The following is a 27411-nucleotide window of genomic DNA, read 5'->3' as shown; positions in this document are numbered from 1 at the left end:
TAGACGGTTGACGTGTGAGTGTATGCAGGGAATTTGCCGGCACTGGACAAAGTTGCGAGGCCACAAACAATTCATTGAGATCGGCTAAATGTGCGTAAATTTTGACAGTCACTTTAAACCAGTGTTTCTTAACCATTATTGGGCTGGCAAAAAAAATCAGTTCCTCAGTTGTAACACACTTTTCCACCAGTATGACAATAGCAATCAAACATTGGAAGTCGAGAGCTAAAGTCATAGAGAAGTTTAAGTGCAAAATATATGACTAAGGTGGTGTATCTGTATTTTCATTTGCACTTTAATTGTATTCACAGTTAATTCAAGAAGAATATATATGTTATGTTTTATTTTAGTTAAAATGTATACTGTATATGTATATGTATATATATATATATCACCAACCTCCCAGTCCCAGTGTCCGCCCTGGGACTGGGAGGTTGTGAGTTCAAACCCTGGCCGAGTCATACCAAAGACCCATTGCCTACCTGCTTGGCACTCAGCATCAAGGGTTGGAATTGGGGGTAAATCACCAAAAATTATTCCTGACCGTGACGCATGCAGTTGCTCACTGCTCCCCTCACCTCCCAGGGGGTGGAACAAGGGGATTGGTCAAATGCAGAGGACACATTTCACCACACCTAATGTGTGTGTGACAGTGGTTGGGACTTTTAACTTTAACTTTATTTTAGCCCTGGGTAATTGTATGTAACTTTTTTTTTCATCAGTATTTATGAATCCCTTCTTGATTAGTATTAATTTTTGTAATCAGCCTGACCTAATAATCTTTGTGATGAATACCTGCTTTCATATCATTTGACAAGGTTTATCTTATTAAATTGTAATTAGGTTAGATATAATTATTGAATATGATTAAAATCAATAGTAAGATGACAAATTCTCTGTTAATATTTGAGTGGGACCCGGGCACCCCTGTAGTAGAAAAATTGGGCCCCCGATGTCAAAATGGTTGAGAACCCCTGCTTTAAACAAGTTGACGCTCGTAGGTATGCTGAGTAGTTTACTTCACTCTGCCCTCTGGCGGCCATCAGGAGTAGTGCGTGCGTTTACTTTGTGGTTTACGTCTGACGTCACAGCCCGGAATTGCGACGCTTTTGTTTTGTTTTGGTTTTGACTTTTTAGTTGGACTGTGAGGGCGACATGCGGCCGGGTGGGACCGGGACAAGCACCAGAAACCGAAGCCGAACACGGAATAAACGGGGAGGAAACTGACCGGTGATGGACGATGACGCTCCGATTCATCACAAAAAGCCGACTTTCACCGACGACAAGATGAAAGCGTCCAGCGAGCCGCCGGCCGGAAGTAGTAAAGTTGAATTGTCGCTGCGGAATTTGGACAGACGCCGTGCGAGCAAGGTGAACTTATCTCGGGCCGAGGAGGAAGAAGAAGAAGAGAAAGAAGACGAGGATGCGGAGGACAACAACAACAACAATTGCAACGGCGCGGCCAGGGGGGCGGGCATCGTGGAGCTCATTAGGGGGAGTCTGCTGGCATGGACGTCTCCTCTTGACCGCACCGGCACAGACGGTCGGATGCCGGGCGGCTCCGAGGGAGTCCTCGGTGACGCAACTGCCGCTTGCGACGTCTCAAGCCGCTACGAAGGCGAGCAGGAGCCGCACGGGAAACAGGGACACGCCGGAGTTCAAAACGAGCCTTCTTCTGCTGCTGTAACCTCTTCAAGCACTCGAGGGTTTGATCTAGTTTCACTTTTAGATCGAAGTGGGAATAATATCAGCGTGGGTGACTCTTCCAGCGTCACGGAGCACGTCTATTGCGCCGTCTACTGCATAGCTAACGACAGCGACGTTGCTGGTTTCGAACACCCAGACGACACGATAATTACAGCCGAACAAGACGCTGACAGTTCTGGGAACGAACTGGTTCTGCACACCACTGAGGACCTGGTGGACCCCTTGCGTGGAGCCGTCCGGCGGCTGTCAACACTGCAGACGGGTGCCCACGCAGCCCAAGCACAGCCGTGCCGGGTGTGCCTGGAGGAGAAAACAATCGCACCCTTGCCCTGCTGCAGGAAGCCGGTGTGTGATGACTGCTTGACCGTGTACGTCCGCTCCCAGGTGGGTAACAGGAGGAAGAAGGCGTGCAACGTGGGGGGTGTCACTCACTGTACAATGCCAAGGTCCACGTTCACCTTTAAATAAGTCACCTTTGGTATAACTAGTGAAGTGAACTATATTTATATAGCGCTTTTCTCTAGTGACTCAAAGCGCTCTTACATAGTGAAACCCAATATCTAAGTTACATTTTTAAACCAGTGTGGGTGGCACTGGGTAGTGTCTTGCCCAAGGACACAACAGCAGTGACTACGATGGCGGAAGCGGGGATCGAACCTGGAACCCTCAAGTTGCTGGCACGGCCGCTATGCCGTATTTTAAATTTTCCTGAGGGAACTCTCCCGAAGGAATCAATAAAGTACTATCTATCTATGCCGCCCCACATATATATATCCTCTGTGCTAAATTTAGCCTGTACGAGCACCACCACCTCAAGTAAGCAAAAATCCTCATAGTAGAGAACGTTACATATAGAAGGGTACTACATACAGGACTGTCTCAGAAAATTAGAATATTGTGATAAAGTCCTTTGTTTTCTGTAATGCAACTAAAAACATGAAAATGTCATACATTCTGGATTCATTGCACATCAACTGAAATATTGCAAGCCTTTTATTATTTTCATATTGCTGATTATGGCATACAGCTTAAGAAAACTCAAAAATCCCATCTCAAAAAATTAGAATATTTCCTCAGACCAAGTAAAAAATAAAGATTTATAAATAAATAAATGATAAATGGGTTGTACTTGTATAGCGCTTTTCTACCTTCAAGGTACTCAAAGCGCTTTGACAGTATTTCCACATTTACCCATTCACACACACATTCACACACTGATGGCGGGAGCATGGCACAGCAAAACAAAATCAAACATTTGAAAATGTTAATTAATGCACTCAGTACTTGGTTGGGAGTCCTTTTGCACGGATTACTGCACCAATGCGGCGTGGCATGGAGGCAATCAGCCTGTGGCATTGCTGAGGTGTTATGGATGCTTCAATAGCGGCCTTTAGCTCATTTGCATTATTGGGTCTGGTGTCTTTCAGCTTCTTCTTCACAATACCCCACAAATTATCTATGGGGTTCAGGTCAGGGGAGTTGGCAGGCCAATCGAGGACAGTAATGCCATGGTCTGTACACCAGTTACTGGTGGTTTTGGCACTGCTGGATCATGCTGGAAAATCAAATCATCATCTCAATAGAGCTTTTCAACAAATGGAAGCATGTAGCCGTATTCCCATGGTCAAGCCACTCCTGAACTAAAGACAACGGAAGAAGCGTCTGACTTGGGCTATGGAAAAGAAGCACTGAACAGTTGCAGAGTGGTCCAGAGTCCTATTTTCAGACGAAAGCAAGTTTTGTACTTCATTTGGAAGTCAAGGCGCTAGAGTCTGGAAGAAGGCTGGAGAGGAGCAAAATCCAAGTTGCTTGAAATCCAGTGTGAAGTTCCCACAGTCAGCAATGGTTTGGGGAGCCATGTCAGCTGCTGGTGTTGGTCCACTGTGTTTCATCAAGTCCAGAGTCAATGCAGCTGTGTACCAAGATATTTTAGAGCACTTCGTGCTTCCATCTGTTGAAAAGCTCTATGGAGATGATGATTTCATTTTCCAGCATGATCCACTGTGCCAAAACCACCAGTAACTGGTGTACTGACCATGGCATTATTGTCCTTGGTTGACCTGCCAACTCCCCTGACCTGAACCCCATAGAGAATTTGTGGGGTATTGTGAAGAAGAAGCTGAAAGACATCAGACCCAATAATGCAAATGAGCTAACGGCCGCTATTGAAGCATCCTGGGCATCCATAACACTTCAGCAATGCCACACGCTGATTGCCTCCATGCCACGTCGCATTGATGCAGTAATCCGCGCAAGAGGATTCCCAACCAAGTACTGAGTGCATTAATTGACATTTTCAAATGTTTGATTTTGTTTTGCTGTTATAAATCTTTTTTTTTTACTTGGTCTGAGGAAATATTCTAATTTTTTGAGATGGGATTTTTGAGTTTTCTTAAGCTGTATGCCATAATCAGCAATATTCAAATAATAAAAGGCTTGCAATATTTCAGTTGATGTGTAATGAATCCAGAATGTATGACATTTCCATGTTTTTAGTTTCATTACAGAAAATAAAGGACTTTATCTATATTTATGTACATCAGAGAATTGATTTCAAAATCCTCCTGCTCACATATAAATCACTACATGGTCTAGGGTCGAAGTATATCCCTGATATGCTCCCACTATATAAGCCCTCTAGATCACTAAGATCTTCTGAGATTAATCTGTTAGCGGTTCCCAGAGTAAACTCAAATCAAGGGAGCGCATCATTCAGTCACTATGCAACAAATAGCTGGAATAAACTTCCTGAAGATGTCAGACTCTCCCCAACTCTGACTACTTTTAAAACGAGACTGAAAACTTTTATGTTCACATTAGCTTTCAGCTAAATCTTTTAATCTTTTGACTTTTAATGTCCGCACTGATTTTATTTTTATTGTCTGCATTTTAATTTAGCTTTTATTTTCCTTCATTTCACTTTGTTGTCTGTGAAGCGCTTTGAGTCTGCCTTGTGTATGAAAAGCGCTATACAAATAAAGTTGCCTTGCCTTGCCTTGCCTTTATCACAATATTCAAATTTTCTGAGACAGTCCTGTATGTGTACCCTTTTCTTTCACCATTTCTGCCCGCTATTTTGCCGCTTGATGTATATATATATATATATAAGCTTATACAAATAATAACAGAAGAAATGAACAAATTAAAGAGAGTCTGTTTTTGTCAGACAATCTTTGAAACTCAGTAAAACTAAAATAATTATTCGGCATCAGCAGAAGAGAAAGTCAAATACAAATACAGTAGACATTGAAAGGATGAAATAAATCAACATTTTCAGGTGTAATAAATGATTAAATGAATTGGAAATCTTAAACAAAAAATATACAACATTACAAATAATTAAATAATAAATAAGGCAAAATATATTCTTTACTGCTGGCAAGTGTTACCATATTTGAGCTATTGTGTAGAAATTTGGGGAAATAATTACCTAAAGTACAATTCATTTACTAACCACGTTACAAACAAAGTCAGTCAGAATAATACATAATGTTGGATATAGAGATCATACAAACCATTTATTTGTGAATCAAAAATATTGAAGTTAAATGATTTGGTGCATTTGCAAACAGCTAAAATTATGTACAAAGCAAACTATAACCTGACACCCAAGAATGTACAACAATTGTTCTAAACTTTTCAACAAAGGAGGAGAAATATAACCTTAGTGAAAAAAACATTTTGTATGCACGTACAAAACTTAAAACCTTTAGTATATCAGTACTTGGAATAAAAGTATGGAATGGATTACGCAAAACAGTCAAACAATGTACTGGACATAATCCAATTTAAGAAACAAAGTACAAGGAAAAAGAATCCTGATTAACATCTTGAATCTGATTGAAAAATTTGAATCTTATTGATCTCATTGTGTGAATCATAACATTTAAAAGTATTTATTTAAGAGAATGGTTATATTTATTATTCATTCATTTAAGTTGTGTTACAAAATGACAACAGGAAGTGAACACGTGTTAGAACTTGCTTTGAAATGGAAAAGGATTAGGATTGAATAAGATCTGCTTCTTCATACTCCCTTTCGGACATGTAAGGAGAAAATGAAAATATGTGATGTATCATGTTGTAAATGTATGCATGTTCGAAAAACACTTAAACCATAACCATAAAAAAAAAGAAAAACGTGTGCTTGTCCCTCATATGGATTGTGAATGATAGGCAAATTTTAAAAAAATTGCAGTTCCTCTTTAAAGACAAATATTTGTGTTTATATATTCTAATTAGTATAAACATTTCAGCCTTTGTTTTATCCCCGTTTTGCTCTATTTTAGATTTTTGCTGTTTTCTTTTCTTTTTTTCATTCCAGCTAATGCCCCCCAGGCTACACTTTGCCTTCCTAGTGAAAAAAGTAAAGCAGTGGAGTTGAAAGTGTTGCCAAACGGCAGTGGAGTGTCTCTAAGCTGTGTTTTCTTAGCACTTAAAGAAGTGATAAAGATTGGCTTCCACGCTTCTGAAAGTTTTCTGCACGCTGTGCTAATGTACACCCCTGGGCTTGTGGTGGCAGACCTCCACTCTTACTTGTGAAGTGAATACTTTTGTGATCAGTAAATTAATGCATGAGGTAAGATACACCTCTCTTTCACTTTCAGCGTGGGCCTCTACTCGCTAAATTTAGCAACCAAGTGGCTAAAGTGCATCACAGATAATTTCTGCTACGTCTTATTCTCCGGCAAAACAGACTGGTATGAGGTGTGTTGTGCTACACCTACTGCTATGCTGTAAACACCAAATTTGCATTTGATTTGTGACAGGTTTACACATACTAGTAACTACGGGTTGTTTTTTTTTCAGAGAGCAGGTGTTTTTTTTCCGCTGACGCAGTGCTCACGGGCCGAGAATTGACACAACTCGCTGAGAAAAAAGTGTTGCGTAGTATTCTGTACTGACGATACTGAAAAAGCAGGTATCCATGTTCGTTTGCGTGTTGGTATTGAAGTATCCATACTTTTGACAACTCTATTTAATAATCGTGTGTGCTGTAAGTGTTGCGTTGAAATATTCTGTGCTGTGGCGTGTAATCATGGAGCAGCACGTTAAGAATAATCACACATGACATCCGCTCTTGATTAGAAGCACAGAAAAAAACAACTGTTATGTTGTTCTCTGTCAGATTCTTTTGTAGCATGATAGCAGATATTTCCAGCACTCTAACTGCCTTGCTTGTGGGCAAAGAAGACCCTTTGTTTCCGAGCCGGATGTCAAACCTTAATGGTCTTTTTAGGAAAAACAAATATACCTGGTACTTGAACACGGCATGAGTGGCAACACACATGTAGAAAACATAAACCTGTCCGACTAGTTCGGTGGCCAATTCTACCCACATGTAGCAGCTGTCATATCTGTCTACATGAGAGTTAAACAATGTGTTTGTGTTTTGGAGACAAGTGTTTCACTGTAGAATAATGGACGCACTTCACTCAGCGGTTTTTACCTCATAATAGCAGTCTTGTTTTTGTCTTATTTAGCAACATCAGAGGCAAAACATTCAGTTAGTGCAGGGGTCGGCAACCCAAAACGTTGAACGAGCCATATTGGACCAAAAACACACAAAAAAAATCTGTCTGGCGCCGCAACAAATTAAAAGCCTTATATAAGTGTTATAATGAAGGCAACACATGATGTAAGTGTCTATATTAGCTATATTAGCCTACTATCAAAGGCTGACGCAAATCTTCGTTGACAGAAATGTTGTATTATTTATTCTACACATTTTTGCAACATTGGAAATCATTAGTAAAATGGAGGCTTCTCACAGGATGAGATAACTTCTGGAAATTACTGGCTCAGAATGGCCAAAGGTATAGATGTGTGTGTCCAAGTTTAACGAATCGGCAGGCTGTCTTCTTCTAGTGGATTTATTACAATCTTTGCAAGCTGGGTAACGTTTGCTGTGGTCTGGAACAGCATGGTATACAAACAACTATCAGAAATGCAGCCAATATTACATACAGATAATGTGTCATGAGACATGCAAATATAAATTAAATACAAAGAGGACATAAAGAAAGGCAATTAAATGAGCTCAAATATACCTACAAACAAGGCATATTGATGCAATATGTACATACAGCTAGCCTAAATAGCGTGTTAGCATCAATTAGCTTGCAGTTGTGGATTGACCAAATATGCCTGATAAGCACTCCAGCAAATCAATAAAATCAATAAAGCTCACCTTTGTGCATTCACGCACAGCATAAAACGTTTGGTGGACAAAACGAGACAAAGAAGAAGTGGCATAAAACACGTCTTTCTGTGGCAGCATCTGGGTAAGTTGTACAAACTATGATTAGTTCAAGCATCGCTGAAATTAGTAGGACAAAACGGGGCTTGCCAAATACTCTCATCAGTGAAGCATGTATAACATAAACAGTGGGATTTCTAACAATTAGGAAGGTTTTCTGTCAAGTTTGTTCTCCTACAGAAAATATATTCAAACAAAACATATGTTTTTTTCTTCATCTTTTTCCATTTTCACACTTCTCTGAAAGAGGTCCAGGGAGCCACTAGGGCGGCGCTAAAGAGCCGTGGGTTGCTGACCCCCGAGTTAGTGTTAGTGTGATGCAGTACTGTTCTACAACCACTATACTATTAAAAAAGTCAAGTACAAGCTCTCTGATTGGCTATTCTGACTTTATGATCAATTAGCTTTAAAGACAGGATTTTGGATACAGCTCCTCCACTGAACCCCACTCAATGGTGCATGTGTTTGTAGCGAGCGTTCTTTAGACAGACGCAAGCTTTAACGACTCATATTTGTTATGGACTAATGAATGTGCCTCCAGACTTCCCCAGCCTTCCATTTATGGAGCATTTAATGGCATTATGGAGTGAATTATTAACCATTTCCCGTCAGGAAAGCTTCCAGTGTGTAATTGGGTCAATGCTTGTTGTCAGAATTCCAGTTTGTAGTGGCCACTCTTGTCGTGTCATTTAGGTGCAAGAGGCCAAGACTTCCATCCGCTGCCCTATCTCGGAGTGCAGCGGCCTGCTGGAGGACGCCCTGGTGGTGTCCCTCCTGGACAAAGAGGACGTGCTCAGGTATCGCTACTTCAAGGAGCTAAGTCAGCTGGATTCCAGCACCAAGCCCTGCCCGCGCTGCAAACACTTTACCTCACTCACGGTGCCCAGCCCCATCCGCTCTGAGCACAAGTACAAGGTGAGACCCAGCTTGTTGTCAGCCAGGCTAAAACGTGACGCTCTGTGGTTCTTCGTAGATCAAGTGCAGCAACTGCCAGTTTGTGTGGTGCTTCAGGTGTCACGCGCCCTGGCACCACAGAGTCAAATGTCGCGACTACCGCAAAGGCGACACGCTGCTGAAAAAATGGGCGAGCGCCATCGAGCGCGGCCAAAGAAACGCCCAGAAGTGTCCTAAGTGCAAGGTAAGAACTCAACCGGGTCTCGTCTTTGAGGTCTTTGATATGTCCTCCGATCAGAGGGCCGATTTTTCTTAAAAAATTTTCCCATTCCGAATTTTCTGTTTAATACAGAGCTCTGCAAGGGGAAGTTATCAGCTATATTGGATGCATTAATAATATTAGGAAAATATAAAAAATAAAAACGTTTGTAAAAGTATTATTTTTGTCAAAAAAAACCCAATATAATATATCTAGTATAGTATATAGTAAAACAACAGATAATCATTAAAAAAAGATTGAATGTTGTATTGTTAAGTTAACTTCTTTATACACTTGAAATAGTTAATAAATCATGTATAATAGCAACAGTTTGATTATGGAGCTTATTTAAAACAATTACAAAATGTATGCTGTTTATGTAATTTTCCCCTTTTATATTAGCTGAGATCCTGTCAGTCAAGCACAGCTAAAAAAACGAAGCAATCATGCTTCTACTTCAGCTGATGTAGTTTAAAGCACTGGTGCGCCAATGCAACTTTTTTCTTTCAATACGAAACCAATATTGGAACCTTGAATATAAACCAATAACGATATTGATCCGATACGATGTCAGCGGGGATCATTATTTTGCAGTGTGGAATGTTGGAAAAGATTTATTAAGTAAATTTCACTTGATCAAACTTTTTCTGTGATTTACTGTTTTGTAGGCATTAAAAACCATAACATATTTATTATTAACCGTCTGGAGGGGACTTACGGTTTCTTTAAATTAAAGTGCTGTGGTAATTGTTTATAAAAAAAATTGGCGACACCGAGTGATCAAAATAATTCATCAAGTTAAATTAATGACACAGTTAGTTGAACGATGCGGACACGTTTGTTACTGAAGACTTTCTAACTCATTTCTGCCTCAGAGACTTTGTGTGTGTAAGTAATATGCAACTATAGTTATTTGATAATTGTTTATATTGACAAATGTGCTGTTTTAGACCGCAATGTTGTTCAGTGAAGGACATGTATTACATCACTAACTTGTGTGCTATTGTGTGCCTATCTGTTGTGTAGCTGCCAGCTCCTAGTAGCCTATAGCCTACAATGTTTACCTTTTTGTAAATGACTTGACTAAAATACGAGAAAAGACCAACCTTGTGTGCTTATTGGAGGACATTTAGATTGGCTGTCCAGCTTTGCGCAACTAAACACGCTGCAGGACTGCTTGTATCGGACATTTTACATGCAAACATCCTTGATTTTTGCTGATATTAAATCAATATTGATATAAAATCGGGACACTCTTAATTTAAAGTAAAAAAACAGGCAGGATGATGACTGACTTTTACTATTCCTTATCCTACGTAAGTACTTGATGCTCCTCCACTTATGTACGTAAAAAAAAGCACTGGTGATGTAGACAAAGATGATGGATTCTGTCTTCATAGGCCTACAGTTATGTCTGCACCGCACCACTAAAGAGAGAAAGAAATGACGCTAAATGTTTCCTAGCCGTGTCCTTAAGTGAACTTTAACTCCTGTGAGGAAGAGGGAGGGCCGACTTGTTGTCAAGTCCAGTAAATTGATGTCAGTTTGAGCACTTAACTGAGCATAATGCACACTGAATAGCTGGACATGATAGCTTTACTGTAGCTAAGTAGCAGAGAGACATTGAAGTATACTGATGCCTGCATTTTCATTAAAGTGTCTATGTGCATGTGTGTGTACGTGCGCACAGGTCCACATCCAACGCACGGAGGGATGTGATCACATGATATGTGGGCAGTGCTACACTAATTTCTGCTACCGCTGCGGCGAGCGATTCCATCGACTCAAGTAAAGAATATCCCTTTGTTGTTGTTTTTTAAATTTGATTTATTTTCCGTTGGTCTGACCTGAGATTTGCTGTCAAGGTTTTTCGGGGATCACTCCTCCAACCTCAGCGTGTTCGGCTGCAAATATGGATATCTGCCCAATAAGCCACATCTACGGCGGCTAATAAGAGGATCCATCTGCGGTCAGTGTGTGTGTGTGTGTGTGTGCGTGCTGTGCTGTGCTGTTCTGTGTTGTGTTGTGTTGTGTTGTGTTGTGTTGTGTTGTGTTGTGTTGTGTTGTGTTTCCTATTTCCCAAGTCAAGTGCCCCCTTTTGACCAACATGTTCAGTACAAATATGTCTCTAAATTTAGTGTTCAAAGCTTCAGCTTTCAAGCGTACTTTCCTACAGTTCCTTTCATCGCTTGTTTTACATCTTTTTTAGCTTTCTGCGATGCAACAAAATTAAGGAAATGCATTGTAGCATACACTTTACTTGTTATCAAAGTTAATTTAGTTTTATTGTTAGTAGGGCTGTCAAACGATGAAAATATATCATTGCAATCACATTTTGTCTGTATTTAACTCGTGAAATTGACATCAAGTTTTTTATCTGTAATAAGTGTACCTTAAAGGGGAACTGCCCTTTTTAGGAATTTTGCCTATTGTTCACAATCATTATGAGAGGCAAGAACACACGTCTTTTTTTCAGGATTTTAAAGGTGATTAAAAAAAACGCTTGAAAGACTATAATGGTAGTCACCGTTGTATCCTTCAAAGCCCTCTAAAAAACTTCAAACCCTTCCAACGTTTTATGTACACACTGCAAGTCTATATATAACGTTGTAACAGACATGTTCATAACAATGTATAATATGTTCAATATTTACCGTATCTTGATCATTTTTAATCATTTCCGGGACTGATTTTTTCCGCGCATTGATTTCTGTTTCTAGAGCAGTGCACTCTGACTTCTGGCAACAAATGTGTGTTCCTACTTCCAAAATCAAACACCTTTTTTGTGTTCTAATCATGTCAGACAACGAAGACAACTATTTTTGGACAAATGAGTATTCACAACCTTATACTTTTTTAAGCTGAATATACTGCTGCTTATAGAAGCCAGCACGAAAAAGAGGGTGAGACGTTGGAGCAGACGGAAGCGGCGGGAGAGTGAGGTGAAATCGATTTTGAAGCTAAAAATGTGGAACTTGGAGCCAAGCTATTTCGACATAAATGGATTGCTTACCCAGACCTGGCTGCAGAAAAATATTTAAGGGGGTGCATAACATTTTTTTGAGGTGGCCCCTGCCAAAAATTGACTCCCGCCGCGGTAGCACGCACATTAGTTAAAGCTTTAATGCCGGCCTTTGTCTGTCCACAAAAGATTACTACATGTAGGACAAACTTTTTATATTAGTGGTTACCATAAGGATATGTTTGTAAAATTATTTAAACCTTTATTAAGTCCAAAAAATTTAAAAGTTGGCCATATTTATTGTATTTATTATAAAGGACCGTTTAGATCCAATGTTGATGTGCTAAAACCTCTTTCTTGTTTAAAAGCTACATACAATATTAACTTACTTGTTCAAGCACATAATTAAAGGCCTACTGAAATGATTTTTTTTTTATTTAAACGGGGATAGCAGATCCATTCTATGTGTCATACATGATCATTTCGCGATATTGCCGTATTTTTGCTGAAAGGATTTAGTAGAGAACATCGACGATAAAGTTCGCAACTTTTGGTCGCTGATTAAAAAAAGCCTTGCCTGTACCGGAAGTAGCGTGACGTCGCAGGTTGAAGGGCTCCTCACATTTCCCCATTGTTTTCAATGCAGCGAGAGCGATTCAGACCGAGAAAGCGACGATTACCCCATTAATTTGAGCGAGGATGAAAGATTTGTGGATGAGGATCGTGAGAGTGAAGGACTAGAGTGCAGTGCAGGACGTATCTTTTTTCGCTCTGACCGTAACTTAGGTAAAAGGGCTCATTGGATTCCACATTTTCTCCTTTTTCTATTGTGGATCACGGATTTGTATTTTAAACCACCTCGGATACTATATCCTCTTGAAAATGAGAGTCGAGAACGCGAAATGGACATTCACAGTGACTTTTATCTCCACGACAATACATCGGTGAAGCACTTTAGCTACGGAGCTAACGTGATAGCATCGTGCTTAAATGCAGATAGAAACAAAAGAAATAAGCCCCTGACTGGAAGGATAGACAGAAGATCAACAATACTACTATCAGGAGACACCGAACCAAACACTGGACCTGTAACCACACGGTTAATGCTGTGCCGCCTGTCGAAGCCTAGCAATGCTGTTGCTAACGACGCCATTGAAACTAACTTAGCTACGGGACCTCGTCAGAGCTATGATAAAAACATTAGCGCACCACCTACGGCAGCCCTCATCTGCTCATCAACACCCGTGCTCACCTGCGTTGCAGCGATCGACGGCGCGACGAAGGACTTTACCCGATCATCGATGAGGTCGGCGGCTAGCGTCGGATAGCGCGTCTGCTATCCAACTCAAAGTCCTCCTGGTTGTGTTGCTGCAGCCAGCCGCTAATACACCGATCCCACCTACAGCTTTCTTCTTTGCAGTCTCCATTGTTCATTAAACAAATTGCAAAAGATTCACCAACACATATGTCCAGAATACTGTGGAATATTGCGATGAAAACAGAGCTGTTTGTATTGTGATACAATGTGTCCGAATACTTCCGTTTCAACCATTGACGTCACGCGCAAACGTCATCATACATAGACATTTTCAACCGGAAGTTTACCGGGAAATTTAAAATTGCACTTTATAAGTTAACCCGGCCGTATTGGCATGTGTTGCAATGTTAAGATTTCATCATTGATATATAAACTATCAGACTGCGTGGTCGGTAGTAGTGGGTTTCAGTAGGCCTTTAATTTTAAAGTGTTTAGATGTATTCATTAAATCAATGTATTCTTGGTTGCCAAAAGGTGATGCAAAGTAACATTTTGATATTGACACATCTCATTTGTGCATAAATTACTAGAATACCCTTAGGAGATGTGCAAGTGACATGTGTCACTATCAAAATGTAATTTTTTCATTTGGGGTTCATTTCAACTTTTTAAAGGGTACGTCCACACGTAAACAGTACAGTATATGTACTTCATTACCATATATGTAACTCTCTTGAATGAAAACCTCCAAACACTTGATTAATATTTACTATGTACATGAACAAATATCAGTTATTATTGTATGTAGCTTCTAAACAAGAAAAAGGTTTGTATTATTACTATAGAAATGGCCAACTCTGTCATTTTTCAGACACGAGAAAGACTGAAATAATTTCAAACACATATCTTTACGATAACCACAACTATATGTATTTGTCCTACGATGTAGTTAGTAATCAGTTGTCTACAGAAGAAGCTTGAATGCGGTACACGCTTTTGCGGCGCGGCGGCGGGAATACATTTTTGACATGGAATCAGTTTTTGGCACAACACTGATAGCAGCAAAATATAGATTTGACTTACAGTTGTGTTGATGTCAGAATAGATGACTCGCTTGCCGATGACATCATAGCAGTAAAAATGTTCACTATCTGCCTGGTGTACAAATATTACATGTTAAAGCCACACATTTTGATTTTGGCTGTGACTTCCCGCAAGGAAAACCATCTGATTTTCTCTCGCTCATACCTAACCTCCACCCCTCTTTCAATGTACGCCGTGTAAGAGCTGTTACTGGATATATTCCAAATTTGTCCCACCAATCAACGAGACAAAATTAAATATGATTGGATTTTGTTGGTCAACTTCTTTGTCTGGTATTTATACTTTTACTAACATGTCAGTTACTTGTTTTATCGTCTTAGTCAATGTGCTTTTGTTTTGATTACTAATCATCTTATTTTTACCTGCTCTGATGTAAAAAAAATTTTAAAAAATAAATAGCTTCCAGCCCAGAGCAGGAACGTCTTAATCTGTGGGCGGGCCCTACACCCCAAACCCTAACCCATGGGACTGTGCTTACCCAAAATCGACAGGAAACGTCCCTGGCAAGCTGGACCAGACAAACAAATGACACTATATATCGATCATGATACACACAGCAGCACGTCATGCGTGGTATTACAACTGTACTGCATACACTCTCTGGCTAGTTCATTTGTGTACAAACTTTACAGATACTGTAATATGACTGTTCATATTTTTCAGTCAGTACAGATTGGTGTCCTGTCGCAGTGTTGTGCATTACAAACTCGAACCGCATTTCGTGGTGATGTAGAAGCTAGCTTATCTCTTGCCGTAGTTAGCTTTTGCGGCCAACACAGAAGCACACAGATGTGTTACTACGATAGAAAAAGAGTTCCTCAGGGTTCGCCCTTACAATAACAATGTTGCTACAGCTTGGTTATTATACATGTTATGGAACGTAAATTAAGTTTTGTTGACGGTTATTGAATGCATTGTTAAAGTGATTTAGATGTAGAATCGATGGCTGTCATCAGCTGCATCGCGAGCCAACTAGAACAAGCCCATTTGGTATATGTTAGAATGCAAAAAAAAACAAAACCTTTTGTCTTTTTGTCTCTCATAAGGATTGTGAACGACAGGCATAATTCCAAGAAAAATGCAGTTCCCCTTTTAAGACCAATCATTTTTAAAAGTTTTTATTACAATCAACCTGGGACTTGAGCGTTTGTTTGTAAGATATGCTGTTTTTAAACAGCTCAACACAAATGGACACAGATAGTATTTTACACACACACACACACACACTTGAGTGCCTCCTCAGTGTTTATTACTGACAGTCATGCGGCCCCTCGTACTCCATAATATTGATCGGTAGCCGTCACGGCAACACAATCATCTTCCCAGCTTTGAATGTTTGACTTTTAACAGTGGTTAACTTCATTTTGCACTTTTGTAACAATTAGGAATGTTCAAACTTGAACATGTGACGTCTTTGTCGCTCATAAGGGAAGTTAAGTTAGTTTTTTCATTCTATTTACCGTATTTTCCAGACTATAAGCCGCTACTTTTTCCCCACGCTTTGTATCCTGCAGCTAATGAAACGGTGCAGCTATGTTACGGATTGTTCATCGCTAACAGCCATGTTTTGTATGCAACAATAGTTTTCATATAACACGGACAGAGACACAGAAAAGGTGTGTTATTGTTTTTTCTATGGCGCCATCTTTTTGATGAATTGGCTCACTGCAGGTGCTGCGGGATGAAAATGTACTTCCTGTTTAGTGCTTTGAACCGGAAGTATAATCGTCAGCAGTGTTACTGCTCAAAAGGAATCTTCATCTATGACTCCAAGCAACATTTGGAAGTTTTACAATATAACTAAAACTATTCATACTTACTAAACGTCCCACGTGTGATGTCAGTAGGAGTGTTTTCATGCATATTTGTACGTGCTATCTTAATGTCAAAGTCAAATCAAGCTAGCATTAGCAAATATGCTAACACGATTTCAAGTGTTTGTGTTAGTATTATTAACTTATATTGGCATTCTTTTTGTATTGTTTCAGTTTTGTAAATTCACCAAAACGTCACTATGGAGTTAGTAACTTTGTTTAGCTGCGCTCGGTTCCACAGCCAGTGGGTGCATGACGATGAATTCTGTTTTGTTTGACCAGCCGTTTTACTGCAGTGTTACAGGCACTGTTTGGAAACTATTAAGGTATGTAAATAAACATTTACAAATATTTTGTACTAGTATATATACAGTTGCGATCAAAAGTTTACATACACTTGTAAAGAACATAATGTCATGGCTGTCTTGAGTTTCCAATAATTTCTACAACTCTTATGTTTTTGTAATAGAGTGATTGGAGCACATACTTGTTGGTCCCAAAAAACATTCATGAAGTTTGGTTCTTTTATGAATTTATTATGGGTCTACTGAAAATGTGACCAAATCTGCTGGGTCAAAAGTATACATACAGCAATGTTAATATTTGGTTACATGTCCCTTGGCAAGTTTCACTGCAATAAGACGCTTCTGGGTGAATTTTTGACAACTCCTCTTGACAAAATTGGTGCAGTTCAGCTAAATTTGTTGTTTTTCTGACATGGACTTGTTTCTTCAGCATTGTCCACACGTTTAAGTCAGGACTTTGGGAAGGCCATTCTAAAACCTTAATTCTATCTTGATTTAGCCATTCCTTTACCACTTTTGACGTGTATTTTGGTTCATTGTCCTGCTGGAACACCCAACTGTGCCCAAGACCCAACCTCCGGGCTGATGATTTTAGGTTGTCCTGAAGAATTTGGATGTAATCCTAATTTTTCCATCCATCCATCCATCCATCCATCTTCTTCCGCTTATCCCTCCTTTTTCATTGTCCCATTTAAAGCACCAGTTCCATTGGCAACAAAACAGGCCCAGAGCATAAAGCTACCACCACCATATTGCTGGGTATTGTGGCCAAACAGCTAAATTTTTGCTTCATCTGACATGACATAGACAAAGATAAAACCTTCTGGAGGACAATCCTGAAGAAACAAGTCAATGTCAGAAAACCAACAAATTTAGCTGAACTGGAACAATTTTGTCAAGAGGAGTGGTCAAAAATTAAACCAAAGCTTGTGGATGGCTACCAAAATCGCCTTATTTTTCACAGTGTGGAAAATACGGTACTCTTCAAATGACTTAAAACATTTCCTGTAAATAAAAGTATTTATAGTGGCGACTGGTTTGACCCTGGAACAGACTATTTAAATTTCCACATTTAAAGGCTTGTTCAGCCTGCGAGGTTCCACTGTGTGAGTCTTTCATGCGTTTGTTGATTTATTGGTAGTGAAGACGTGTTGTTGTTGTTCTTGTTTCAGGCTTGAAGGTGCTGGTCGCTCCAGTGGTCATCTCATTGGTCCTGGTCTTTGGCGCTCTGGCACTGGTCATAGGTAACATATTCTTCCATCCTTATTTAGCTCAAGAAAACAAGGAGTTATTGGAGGTGGGTGATGATTGTCTAGAGGTTGGAATGTACTATAATCACTAAGCGCCAAGTAGTTTTTGTTTTTTTTCTTTTGTCAAAGCTACACATTTACTTAACTTGAATCATGATTTAGAGAGCATGAGAAAGTGTATTTGCCCATGTTGTGATTCATGAAGAAGTATATTGTACAACGCAACCAATGTTGTAAGAGCGCTGAAGAAACAAACTGCTGAGTCAGCATTAATAGCGCAATTCAGAAGTTTTTACACCAGCAGCTGAAGAGCAACATTTTATAGTGCATGGCTGGATAAAACTGTTGATGCTGACAACTCTTACTTCTCATGTTGCTTCTGCCATCTTGTGGGGTTGATTAAAAAAACGTTATTAGGAGGCTGCCTACAGCCACAGTTGGTAATACCAATGTTTTTTCCTAATTGGTAGGGGTGTATCAGTACATGAATTATTAAATGCACACATATAGTATTGTAATTATCATTCCAGCCTTTTGTTTCGTCAGCCTTATCCTCACACATTTTTCATCTGATTCAAACTATTCCACTTTCAAAACCTTCAGTTTATTCATAACACACAAGCTACCATTTTTTCCCCAAAACACTTAACAGGAATTCCACATTTTCCAGGAAATATTTTCCCAAAGGGTTCCAATCAGGATTATATGCTGCTGATTCCAATAGTGATATAGTCGGCGAGTAGCGAAACCGATCACATTATTTGAATCAAAACTTACTTGACTATTTATTTATGAGAACTTTATTTGTTTATTTATGTCACTAATATGTATTTACATACTCATTTATCTATTTGTTTGTTTAGTTACTCATGTATGTATTTATTCACTGTTGTGTTACAGATTGAGTACAAATGAATGTGTTAGAAATTACTATGACACAAAAAAGGGTAGGATTAAATCAGCTCTGCTTCTTCCTACTTCTTTTTGGACATGTTTAAACAAAAAAATTGGAAACGTGATAAATCATATTGTAATTTTACAGTGCATCCGGAAAGTATTTACAGCGCTTCACTTTTTCCAAAATTTTTAATGTTACAGCCTTATTCCAAAATGGAATAAATTAATGTTTGTCCTCAAAATTCTACAGACCGTACCCCATAATGACAATGTGAAGTTTGATTTTAAAATTTGCAAATGTATTAAAAATTAAAAAAAAATCACATGTACATAAGTATTCACAGCCTTTGCTCAATACTTTGTTGATGCACCTTTGTCAGCAATTACAGCCTCAAGTCTTTTTGAATACGATGCCACAAGCTTGGCACATCTAAATTTGGGTAGTTTCGCCCATTCCTCTTTGCAGCACATTTTAAGCTCCATTGGGTTGGATGGGAAGTGTTGGCTTTCATCCATTATGTCTCTGTACATTGCTGCATTCATCTTTCCCTCTATCCTGACTCGTCTCCCAGTTCCTGCTAATGAAAAACACCCCTACGGTATGATGCTGCCACCACCATGCTTCACTGTAGGGATGGCATTGGCTATGTGATGAGTGGTGCCTGGTTTCCTCCAAACATGACACCTGGCATTCATGCCAAAGAGTTTATTATTTTACTTATCAGACCAGATAATTTTGTTTCTTGTGGTCTTAGAGTATTTCAGGTGCATTTTGGCAAACTTTTTACTAAGAAATGGCTTCCGTCTGGCCACTCTAACATACAGGCCTGGGGCCGTACTTATCAAGTTTCTCAGAATTACTCCTAAGAAGTCTGCTAAGAGTTGACTTAAGAGTAAATAAATTCTTCGCTGAAAGCTGCACTTAAAAGTTAGTTATCAAGCGTCTTACTCACACTTTCAGCGAAGTGTAGGACTGAATCTTAAGTGTCACACTCAGAGCTGAATTACGACATTACTATGTGCCGTAAATGGAATTTTAGGTGACGTAGGGGCGGTATAGCTCGGTTGGTAGAGCGGCCGTGCCAGCAACTTGAGGGTTGCAGGTTCGATCCCCGCTTCCGCCATCCTAGTCACTGCCGTTGTGTCCTTGGGCAAGACACTTTACCCACCTGCTCCCAGTGCCACCCACACTGGTTTAAATGTAACTTAGATATTGGGTTTCACAATGTAAAGCGCTTTGAGTCACTTGAGAAAAAGCGCTATATAAATGTAATTCACTTCACTTCACTTCACGTCATTTCTGTGTCCATAGAAATGACCAATCACGGAAGGGAATCCGTTGTCTAAGAATAAAGAAATATCTTGGAAATATTTAAGTGGACAATGGGAGTGTATATTTTGACAATAAACTACAAAATAATACAAAACAAACTAGTCCCCGCCGGCACTCACGCTACTGCTCCCTCTCTTCTGTCGCCCACACACTCACTGACGTCACTCACCTCACGGCCACACACATACGCTACTGTCATAACATTTTCTTTCCAATTCATTAATTAGGCAACTAATTTGAAACTGGTGTGGGTGGCTCTATATATACTAGCCCACTGCAGACACATGCAGAAATCAACATGGAATCGAAAAGTATTAAATCTGTGACAAAAATAATACCCGCTCTGTCTAAACGATACCGTTTGATCAGCTGCTCGTCATCAAACAAATCCAGAACATCGTTCCGCTCCCTGAATGTTCGCGCACGTCTCTCTCGCCTCAGTGCCATCCCCTGCTGGCAACTCCTAACCACTTAAGACACCTCTGAAGGTCTCTTAAATATCGTGGAGAGTAGGAGTGATTCTTAGACTTAAGAACGTTGATAAAAAGCTTTTATTCTTAAGTTTGAGAGTAGGACTAAATTTCGCAAATTCTCAGGACTTAAGTGTAAAATGGCACTCTAAGAAGCTTGATAAGTACGGCCCCTGGTTGGTAGATTGCTGCAGAGGAATGCTTTAGCTCTGAAAGAGTGGCCATCCGGTTCTTGGTCCCCTCCCTGACTAGACTGAGGTGAATTCAGCAATGTACAGAGACATCCTGGATGAAAACTAACACTTCCCAACCAACCTGATGGAGCTTGAGAGGTGCTGCAAAGAGGAATAGACAAAACTGCCCAAAGATAGGTGTGCCACGGATGTGGCATTGTATTCAAAAATAATTGAGGCTGTAATTGCTGCCAAAGGTGCATCAACAAAGCATTGAGCAAAGGCTGTGAATACTTATGTACCGTACATGTGATTTTTTTTTTTCATACACATACATTTGCAAAAAATGTATTGAAAAATGTTTTAGTTTGTCATTATGGGGTATTGTCTGTCAAATTTTGAGGACAAAAATGAATCTAATCCATTTTGGAATGAGGTTGTAACATACCACAATGTGAAAAAAATTAAGCGCTGTGGATACTTTCCAGATACACGGTATATACAGTACATGTTTGAAATAAACTAACACCATGATATGGAGGTTAATTAGTGTCTTTATTACAAAAGCTTTTTTTGACACTGAATTTATGCAACTTAATTTTTTGCATTTGAATTTAGTGAACTGAATTTTTCTTACATCCAATTATGCTGACAATTTAATTGAGAAAAAAAACACTGTCTTAAAATTAATTGTATAAATATTCAGTGTAAAAACATTCAGTGCTTAAAATTTCAGTGTCGAAAAATTTGCTACTTCAAAAAGAAAGACTCACTGTCAGTAAAGTTTATTAATTTACAATTCATTGCGGACCACTGACTATTTTCAAACCATAGAAATGATTCCCATGGGTATAATTTGTGCTTTTGAGTGACATTCTATACAGAACTCTGCTTCATGCAGATCAGGCACGAGCAGAGTGGGCAGGGCTTTTTTACGTAGCAGCGAGTGTCAGATGAAGGCAGATTTCTATAGCAAAGTTTTGCAGAAGAGTGATATTATATCAAATATGTGGATGTTTTTTACTCTTTGCGTTTATGTTTTTCCGTGTTTGTTGCATCATTGTTGGTTTTGCTCGATTATAAAAGATGTCAACCAAGGTTGTCTGGGAAGTAGAGGAGCAACGTTCATATACTCTCAATAGTTAGTGTTTTATTGTACATAGTTAATATTGTAAATCCCACATTGTATATTTTTATGTACATTCTGACTGTCATATAATTCAGTAAAAAAAAACTTAAGTTCATTCCATTTTTAAGATGGTCTGTTTAGTTTTTTACTGAAAAAGACACTAAAAATGTACATGAAAATACACAATGTGGGATTTTCAATACTAACTATGAACAATAAAACACTGAATATTGAGAATATATGAATGTTGCTTCTCTACTGCAGATCACCTTGGTCGACATATTTTATAATCAAGCAAGAGCAACAAAGATGCAACAAACATCGCGAAAAATAAAGGCAAAATTATTTTTAAAATATCCACTTTTTCGACATAATATCACTGTTCTGCACAACTTTGTTGTAGAAATCTGACTCCGTCTGACACTTGCGTTTGGGAGGTCTCAGGCTTGTTGCTGCCCCGCCCACTCTGCCCGTGCCTCGTCTGCATGAAGCAGCACTCCCTATGGTCACCGTAGTAACCCATATGTCACTCAAAAGTGCACATTCTAACCATTGGAATCATTTCTATAGTTTGAAAACATCCTCCTGGCTAATCCTAGTTTTCATCCGTTGTGTCCTTGAGCAAGACACTTCACCCTTGCTCCTGATGGGTCGTGGTTAGGGCATGGCAGCTCCCCCCATCAGTGTGTGAATGTGTGTGTGAACGGGTGAATGTGGAAATAGTGTCACAGCGCTTTGAGTACTTTGAAGGTAGAAAAGTGCTATACAAGTATAACCCATTTACGTCAAACATGCTAACTGTTAGCATGTTAACATTAGCATACTAGGTTTTTAGCTAATTTTTCAGGTACATTGCTCAAAGTCAAACATTTTGATTTTTCACGCATGCTAACCTTTTGCATGCTAACCTTTTGCACGCTAACGTTAGCGTGTCAGTGTTTTGCAGACATACACTTAAGAGGCATATATTTTGTTACTGGCTAAGTCCTGTTAGCATTTCAGTTCGGCTTTGGTTTTTCAGCATTGCATTTTGTAGTTTCTGAAAGCACTTTATGTATTACGCTTTATGTAATTAGAGCAGCTTTTTGTTGGGACGTGTTGGATCGTTCTGTCTGATTTTTGTTTACTTTATATAATGAACGCTTATGAATATGGACTACCTTGTTCAAAATAAATCCTGTCTGGGGAAAAAAACATACATCCATAATCGTGATAATTGTTTTGACAATTGAGTGGTATTTGAATCATAAGAGAATGGTAAGATTGCACACCCCTATTATTAAAGACCCTGGCGGTTATTTGCTTTTGTAGTACCCAGACTCTGTGGTAATTGAGCAGATGCGGTAATAGGAGCATTTATTGTATGTTTCCTATATGTTCTTAGCCATATATGTTCATGTTTGCAGGTGTGATAGGGTTTCCCATCTACTATGTGTGCAAGAAGAGGAAGAAGCAGCGCTTTACAGCTATATCTTTTTCGACGGCCTGACATTGAGTGCACCACAGGAGCATCTCTTCAGGGTCATCCAAGTTACCTGGACCACCACTCACAAACAAGACCAGGAATGGCCTCACTACGGGATATTGCACTTTTGCACTTTTTTTTTTCCAAATCCACGCTTGACATTCATTTAATCAAACTGAGGAGAAGCAGGTTTGTTGCCACCTGCACGATTGATCTACGATTGGCTGACATTTGGAAGAGGTGGGAATGTTTTGACAAGAAATGAGCGCCCTGGAGAGGGGACTGGAGGTATGATAAAGAACAAAAATATCCACATAATAGTGAACAGTAATTTATGCAACAGTTGAAACTATGTGTGAGTGTGCATGTCCACACCCTGCATGTCAGCACGTGTGCAGCATCATCAAAAACAAAACCAAGGTGTCGACCTGTCGCGTTGTGCCAAAACAAACTGCCTAAATGTTTTGCGCTAAATCTGCTCCCGCTTTACTTTTCCTTATCTGTGGCAGGATGCTCATGTCCAAATGTCTTTTCTTATTGCCAAAGATTGCTGGAAGCTTTTAACCTTCCCTATCAAGCCACACACTTTTCCACATTCTAGTAACATAAAAGACGTCATGCTTGTCTCGCTGAACACGCCATTGTCCTCAAACATGAAAATCCACCGTTCTATATTTGGAAACGCAGGTGTGAAATACGGAGGACATAAAATTCCACCTGTATTCACTATTGACTTCCGTGTAGAAAAGGCTAATGTGCCCAAGAATATGAGGGCCACCCTGGAAAAAAAGCTATACAAATGTTGTTCCCGCAAAGTTAAGACGATATTTTATGATTTTTATTAAATCAGTGCTGCAAAGTGGGAAAAGAGACACTATACAAAGGAAACTAATCGGAAAATAATGACAAAATCTTCGAATTAAGTTGAGATATTACGAGAAATTACAAAATTGCTAGGAAAAAAGTAATGTTACCCAAAAAATGTATTACAGTGTTAAAACTAATTTTTGATATTGCAATAATTAAGTTGTAATGCAATGAATAGGTTGTATAGTCTTAATGTTACAGGAATAAAGGTTTGTTGCAAGAATAAAGTCCTGATATTACAAGAGTAAAAGTTGGTTACGTTGGAATAAAGAATGTGACAAATGTGATAAGAATGTCACGTTGCGAAGAATTAAGTTGCAATACAAAGAATACGTTTGGATGCTGATAAAATAGTTTAATGTTAAATGTGTCATATTATGATTTTTTTTTAAACACTTCCAAGTGTTCTAAATAACATGTAATAGTGGTTCTTTGGTAAAAATCCTGCATAGATTATGTTTTACAGACGGTTTTCAAGCCGCTTTCTCTTCAGGATACGCCATTTTGTGGGTGGTTTTGTTTACGTGCCTCCACTTTGACTGCGTCTTCTCCCCGCCAGCCATGTTGTAGTTGTTAGCGCTTCCACATGGAGTCTACTTTGAGGATGCATGTGCATGTTCGAGCCAGTCTGCCCCACAACAAGAGGGTAGAGAAAAAGAAAGAACTTGTTGCGTAGCTCGTGCATAGCTCTTCGGGTAAATGAATACCATATATGAATATGTCCGCTGACGTGACCAGTGTTAAAAACGTCACAAAGTGGGCAAATTCCAAACAGCTCGTTTAGAGGAAGTTTGAAGGAAGGCAAGATTGTTTAATACAATTTATCTTGTTTTAAAATTTACGAGACTTAAGCAGATTCCAAATACACAAAAACAGATACCAATAGGTAAGAAAAGTTAATTTTACATAATATGGCCCCTTTAAGTAAAACATTCGGGAGAAATATATTAGAAAAAACATGCAATCTTTTAATAAAGTTGTAATAGTCGGGCTCAAAAGGTTCAAATGTTAAGATAGATTTGTTATCTTGTGATAATATAGTCAGAATGTTACAAAAGAGGTTGTGGTGTTACAAGAATATAGTCGTAATATTACGGGGGGGAAAAAGTTTGTTACAAAATAGTCTTTTTTTATGAGAAAAAAAAAGTTGGTAATGATGGAATAAAGTCGTGATGTTGCAAGAATTATTTTGTAATACAAAGAATAACTTGGAATGTCAGAAAAATATTTAATAATTAATGTTAGGTCAAATCAGGAAAAATATGTTGAAATAAAAAGATGCAATATTTTAATAAAGTTGTAATCTTACGAGAATAAAGTTTAAATATTAAAATGGAGTTGCAGTCTTGCGATAATATAGTCATTTTGTTACAAAATAAGTTGTGTTACAAGAATATAGTCATTATATTAAGAGGGAAAAAGGTGGTTGCAAGAAAAAAATCCTGATATTCTAGTCCCGATTTTTCGAGAAGAAAAGTTGGTAACAATGGAAAAAAGTTGTGATACAAAGAATAAGGTCAAATGTGATTAAAAAAAATAAGTAATTTGAGATAAAAAAAAACATTAAATGAAAACATTGGTAAAAATACATTTGAATAAAAAGATGCAGTCCTTCAATAAACTTGGGGTGTTACGAGAATAAAGCTATAATATTCAGGGGGCGAAAAGTTGTAATAGTTCAAGTTAAAAGTTAAAGTACCAATGATTGTCTCACACACACTAGGTGTGGTGAGATTATCCTCTGCATTTGACCCATCACCCTCACCCCGTGGGAGGTGAGGAGAGCAGTGAGCAGCAGCGGTGGCCACGCCCCGGTAATCAATTTTGGTGATTTAACCCCCAATTCCAACCCTTGATGCTGAGTGCCAAGCAGGGAGGTAATGGCTCCCATTTTTATAGTCTTTGGTATGACTCGGCCGGGGTTTGAACTCACAACCTACCCATGTCAGGGCAGACACTCTACTACGCCACTGAGCAGTAAAACTGAGTTGTGATCTTTCAATAATATTTTCATGAAAAATAGTCCTAATTTTAGGAGATAAAGTTATGAGAGAATAATGCCAAGGCAAAGTTATCAAATTACAAAAACATTCTGACATCACAAGATTAAACAGTATTTGTAATATTATGAATAAAATGTTACATGTGGTCACGTTACTATTAAAGTTTGTCTACGCTCATACTATGACTTTAATCTTGTATCATTGGTGTTTATCTCGTAATTTTGTTTGAAAAAATAAGACAATACACATAATTTTTGTACATTATTCCCATAATTCCTGTTTTGTTGATATTAGTTTCATTTCCCATGGGGCCCTCATGCTGTTTATCAGACTTTTTTTTATATATAGGAATAAGTTCAGTGTCATGTCAATTTGAAGGCTGCTGGTTTCTATTGGCTAGATGTTACCTTTGACCTATTTTAGTTACATAATGTTTCAAGTGTGCCTTATAGCCCCCAACACTGATGCAACATGCAAGGCATCAATTTGTTGATCATGTGACACCAAGACACCATTATTAAATATGGGGTTAATATTGACAATTATTCACTTCACAGGGTAAATATTAATATTCACAGCATTCAGTTGTGCTGAAACTATTCAGAATCAGAATCAGAATCGTTTTATTGCCATTGTTTGAGAACGGGTTCACAAACTAGGAATTTTTCTTGGTGCAAACGTGCGACATAAAACACATATAACACATATTTGGTATAAAAAAGAGCTGTGACTGAGCTATCAGATAGACTTAGAAGGGATTCAAGGAATTCAAGGCGCTGCTGTTAGGAGTTATTGTTCATTTGCCTGATGGCCGAGGGGAAAAAACTGTTCAGGTGGCGGGAGGTGTGGGTCTGGATGGAGCGTAGTCTCCTGCCTGAGGGAAGAGGGGAGAATAGCGTGTGTCCAGGGTGAGAAGAGTCAGCTGTGATCCGACCCACACGCCTCCTGGTCCTGGAGGAGAACAAGTCCTGGAGGGATGGGAGCTTGCAGCCAATCACCTTCTCAGCAGCACGTACGATGCGCTGCAGTCTATTCTTATCCTGGACTGTGGCGCCGGGGAACCACACTGTGATGGAGGAGGTCAGGATGGACTTTATGATGGCTGAGTAAAACTGCACCAGCATTTCTGTCGGCACCTTAAGTTTCCTCAGCTGCCGCAGGAAGTACATCCTCTGCTGGGCTTTCTTGATGAGGGAGCTGATGGTCGGCTCCCAGTTGAGGTCCTGGGTGATGGTGGTGCCCAAGAAACGGAAGGAGTCCAC

The 27411-nt window shown here is 39.1% G+C and overlaps 2 protein-coding genes across 2 annotated transcripts in view; both read left to right on the top strand.

Annotated features, from left to right (window-relative positions):
• LOC133648349 (sodium/potassium-transporting ATPase subunit beta-1-interacting protein 2) overlaps positions 1-8796 on the top strand; it is a 215877-nt gene extending 207081 nt beyond the window's left edge. Inside the window, exon 8 of the transcript XR_009825851.1 lies at positions 8660-8796. The gene's annotated coding sequence lies outside the window, so the exon portion shown is untranslated. The remainder of the gene's footprint in view (positions 1-8659) is intronic.
• Positions 1067-27411, top strand: LOC133648346 (E3 ubiquitin-protein ligase RNF217-like). The gene is made up of 7 exons (XM_062044340.1): positions 1067-2091; positions 8660-8881; positions 8940-9104; positions 10810-10907; positions 10985-11088; positions 17735-17806; positions 23221-27411. Exons 1-7 carry the CDS (start codon positions 1234-1236, stop codon positions 23301-23303), a joined length of 1602 nt encoding a protein of 533 aa, XP_061900324.1. The 5' UTR covers positions 1067-1233; the 3' UTR covers positions 23304-27411.

This window comes from Entelurus aequoreus, linkage group LG04 (assembly GCF_033978785.1).
Source record: "Entelurus aequoreus isolate RoL-2023_Sb linkage group LG04, RoL_Eaeq_v1.1, whole genome shotgun sequence".
Classification (NCBI taxonomy): Eukaryota; Metazoa; Chordata; class Actinopteri; order Syngnathiformes; family Syngnathidae; genus Entelurus; species Entelurus aequoreus.
Note: the sequence above shows the minus strand (reverse complement) of the source record. Positions and strands in the feature narration are given on the sequence as shown.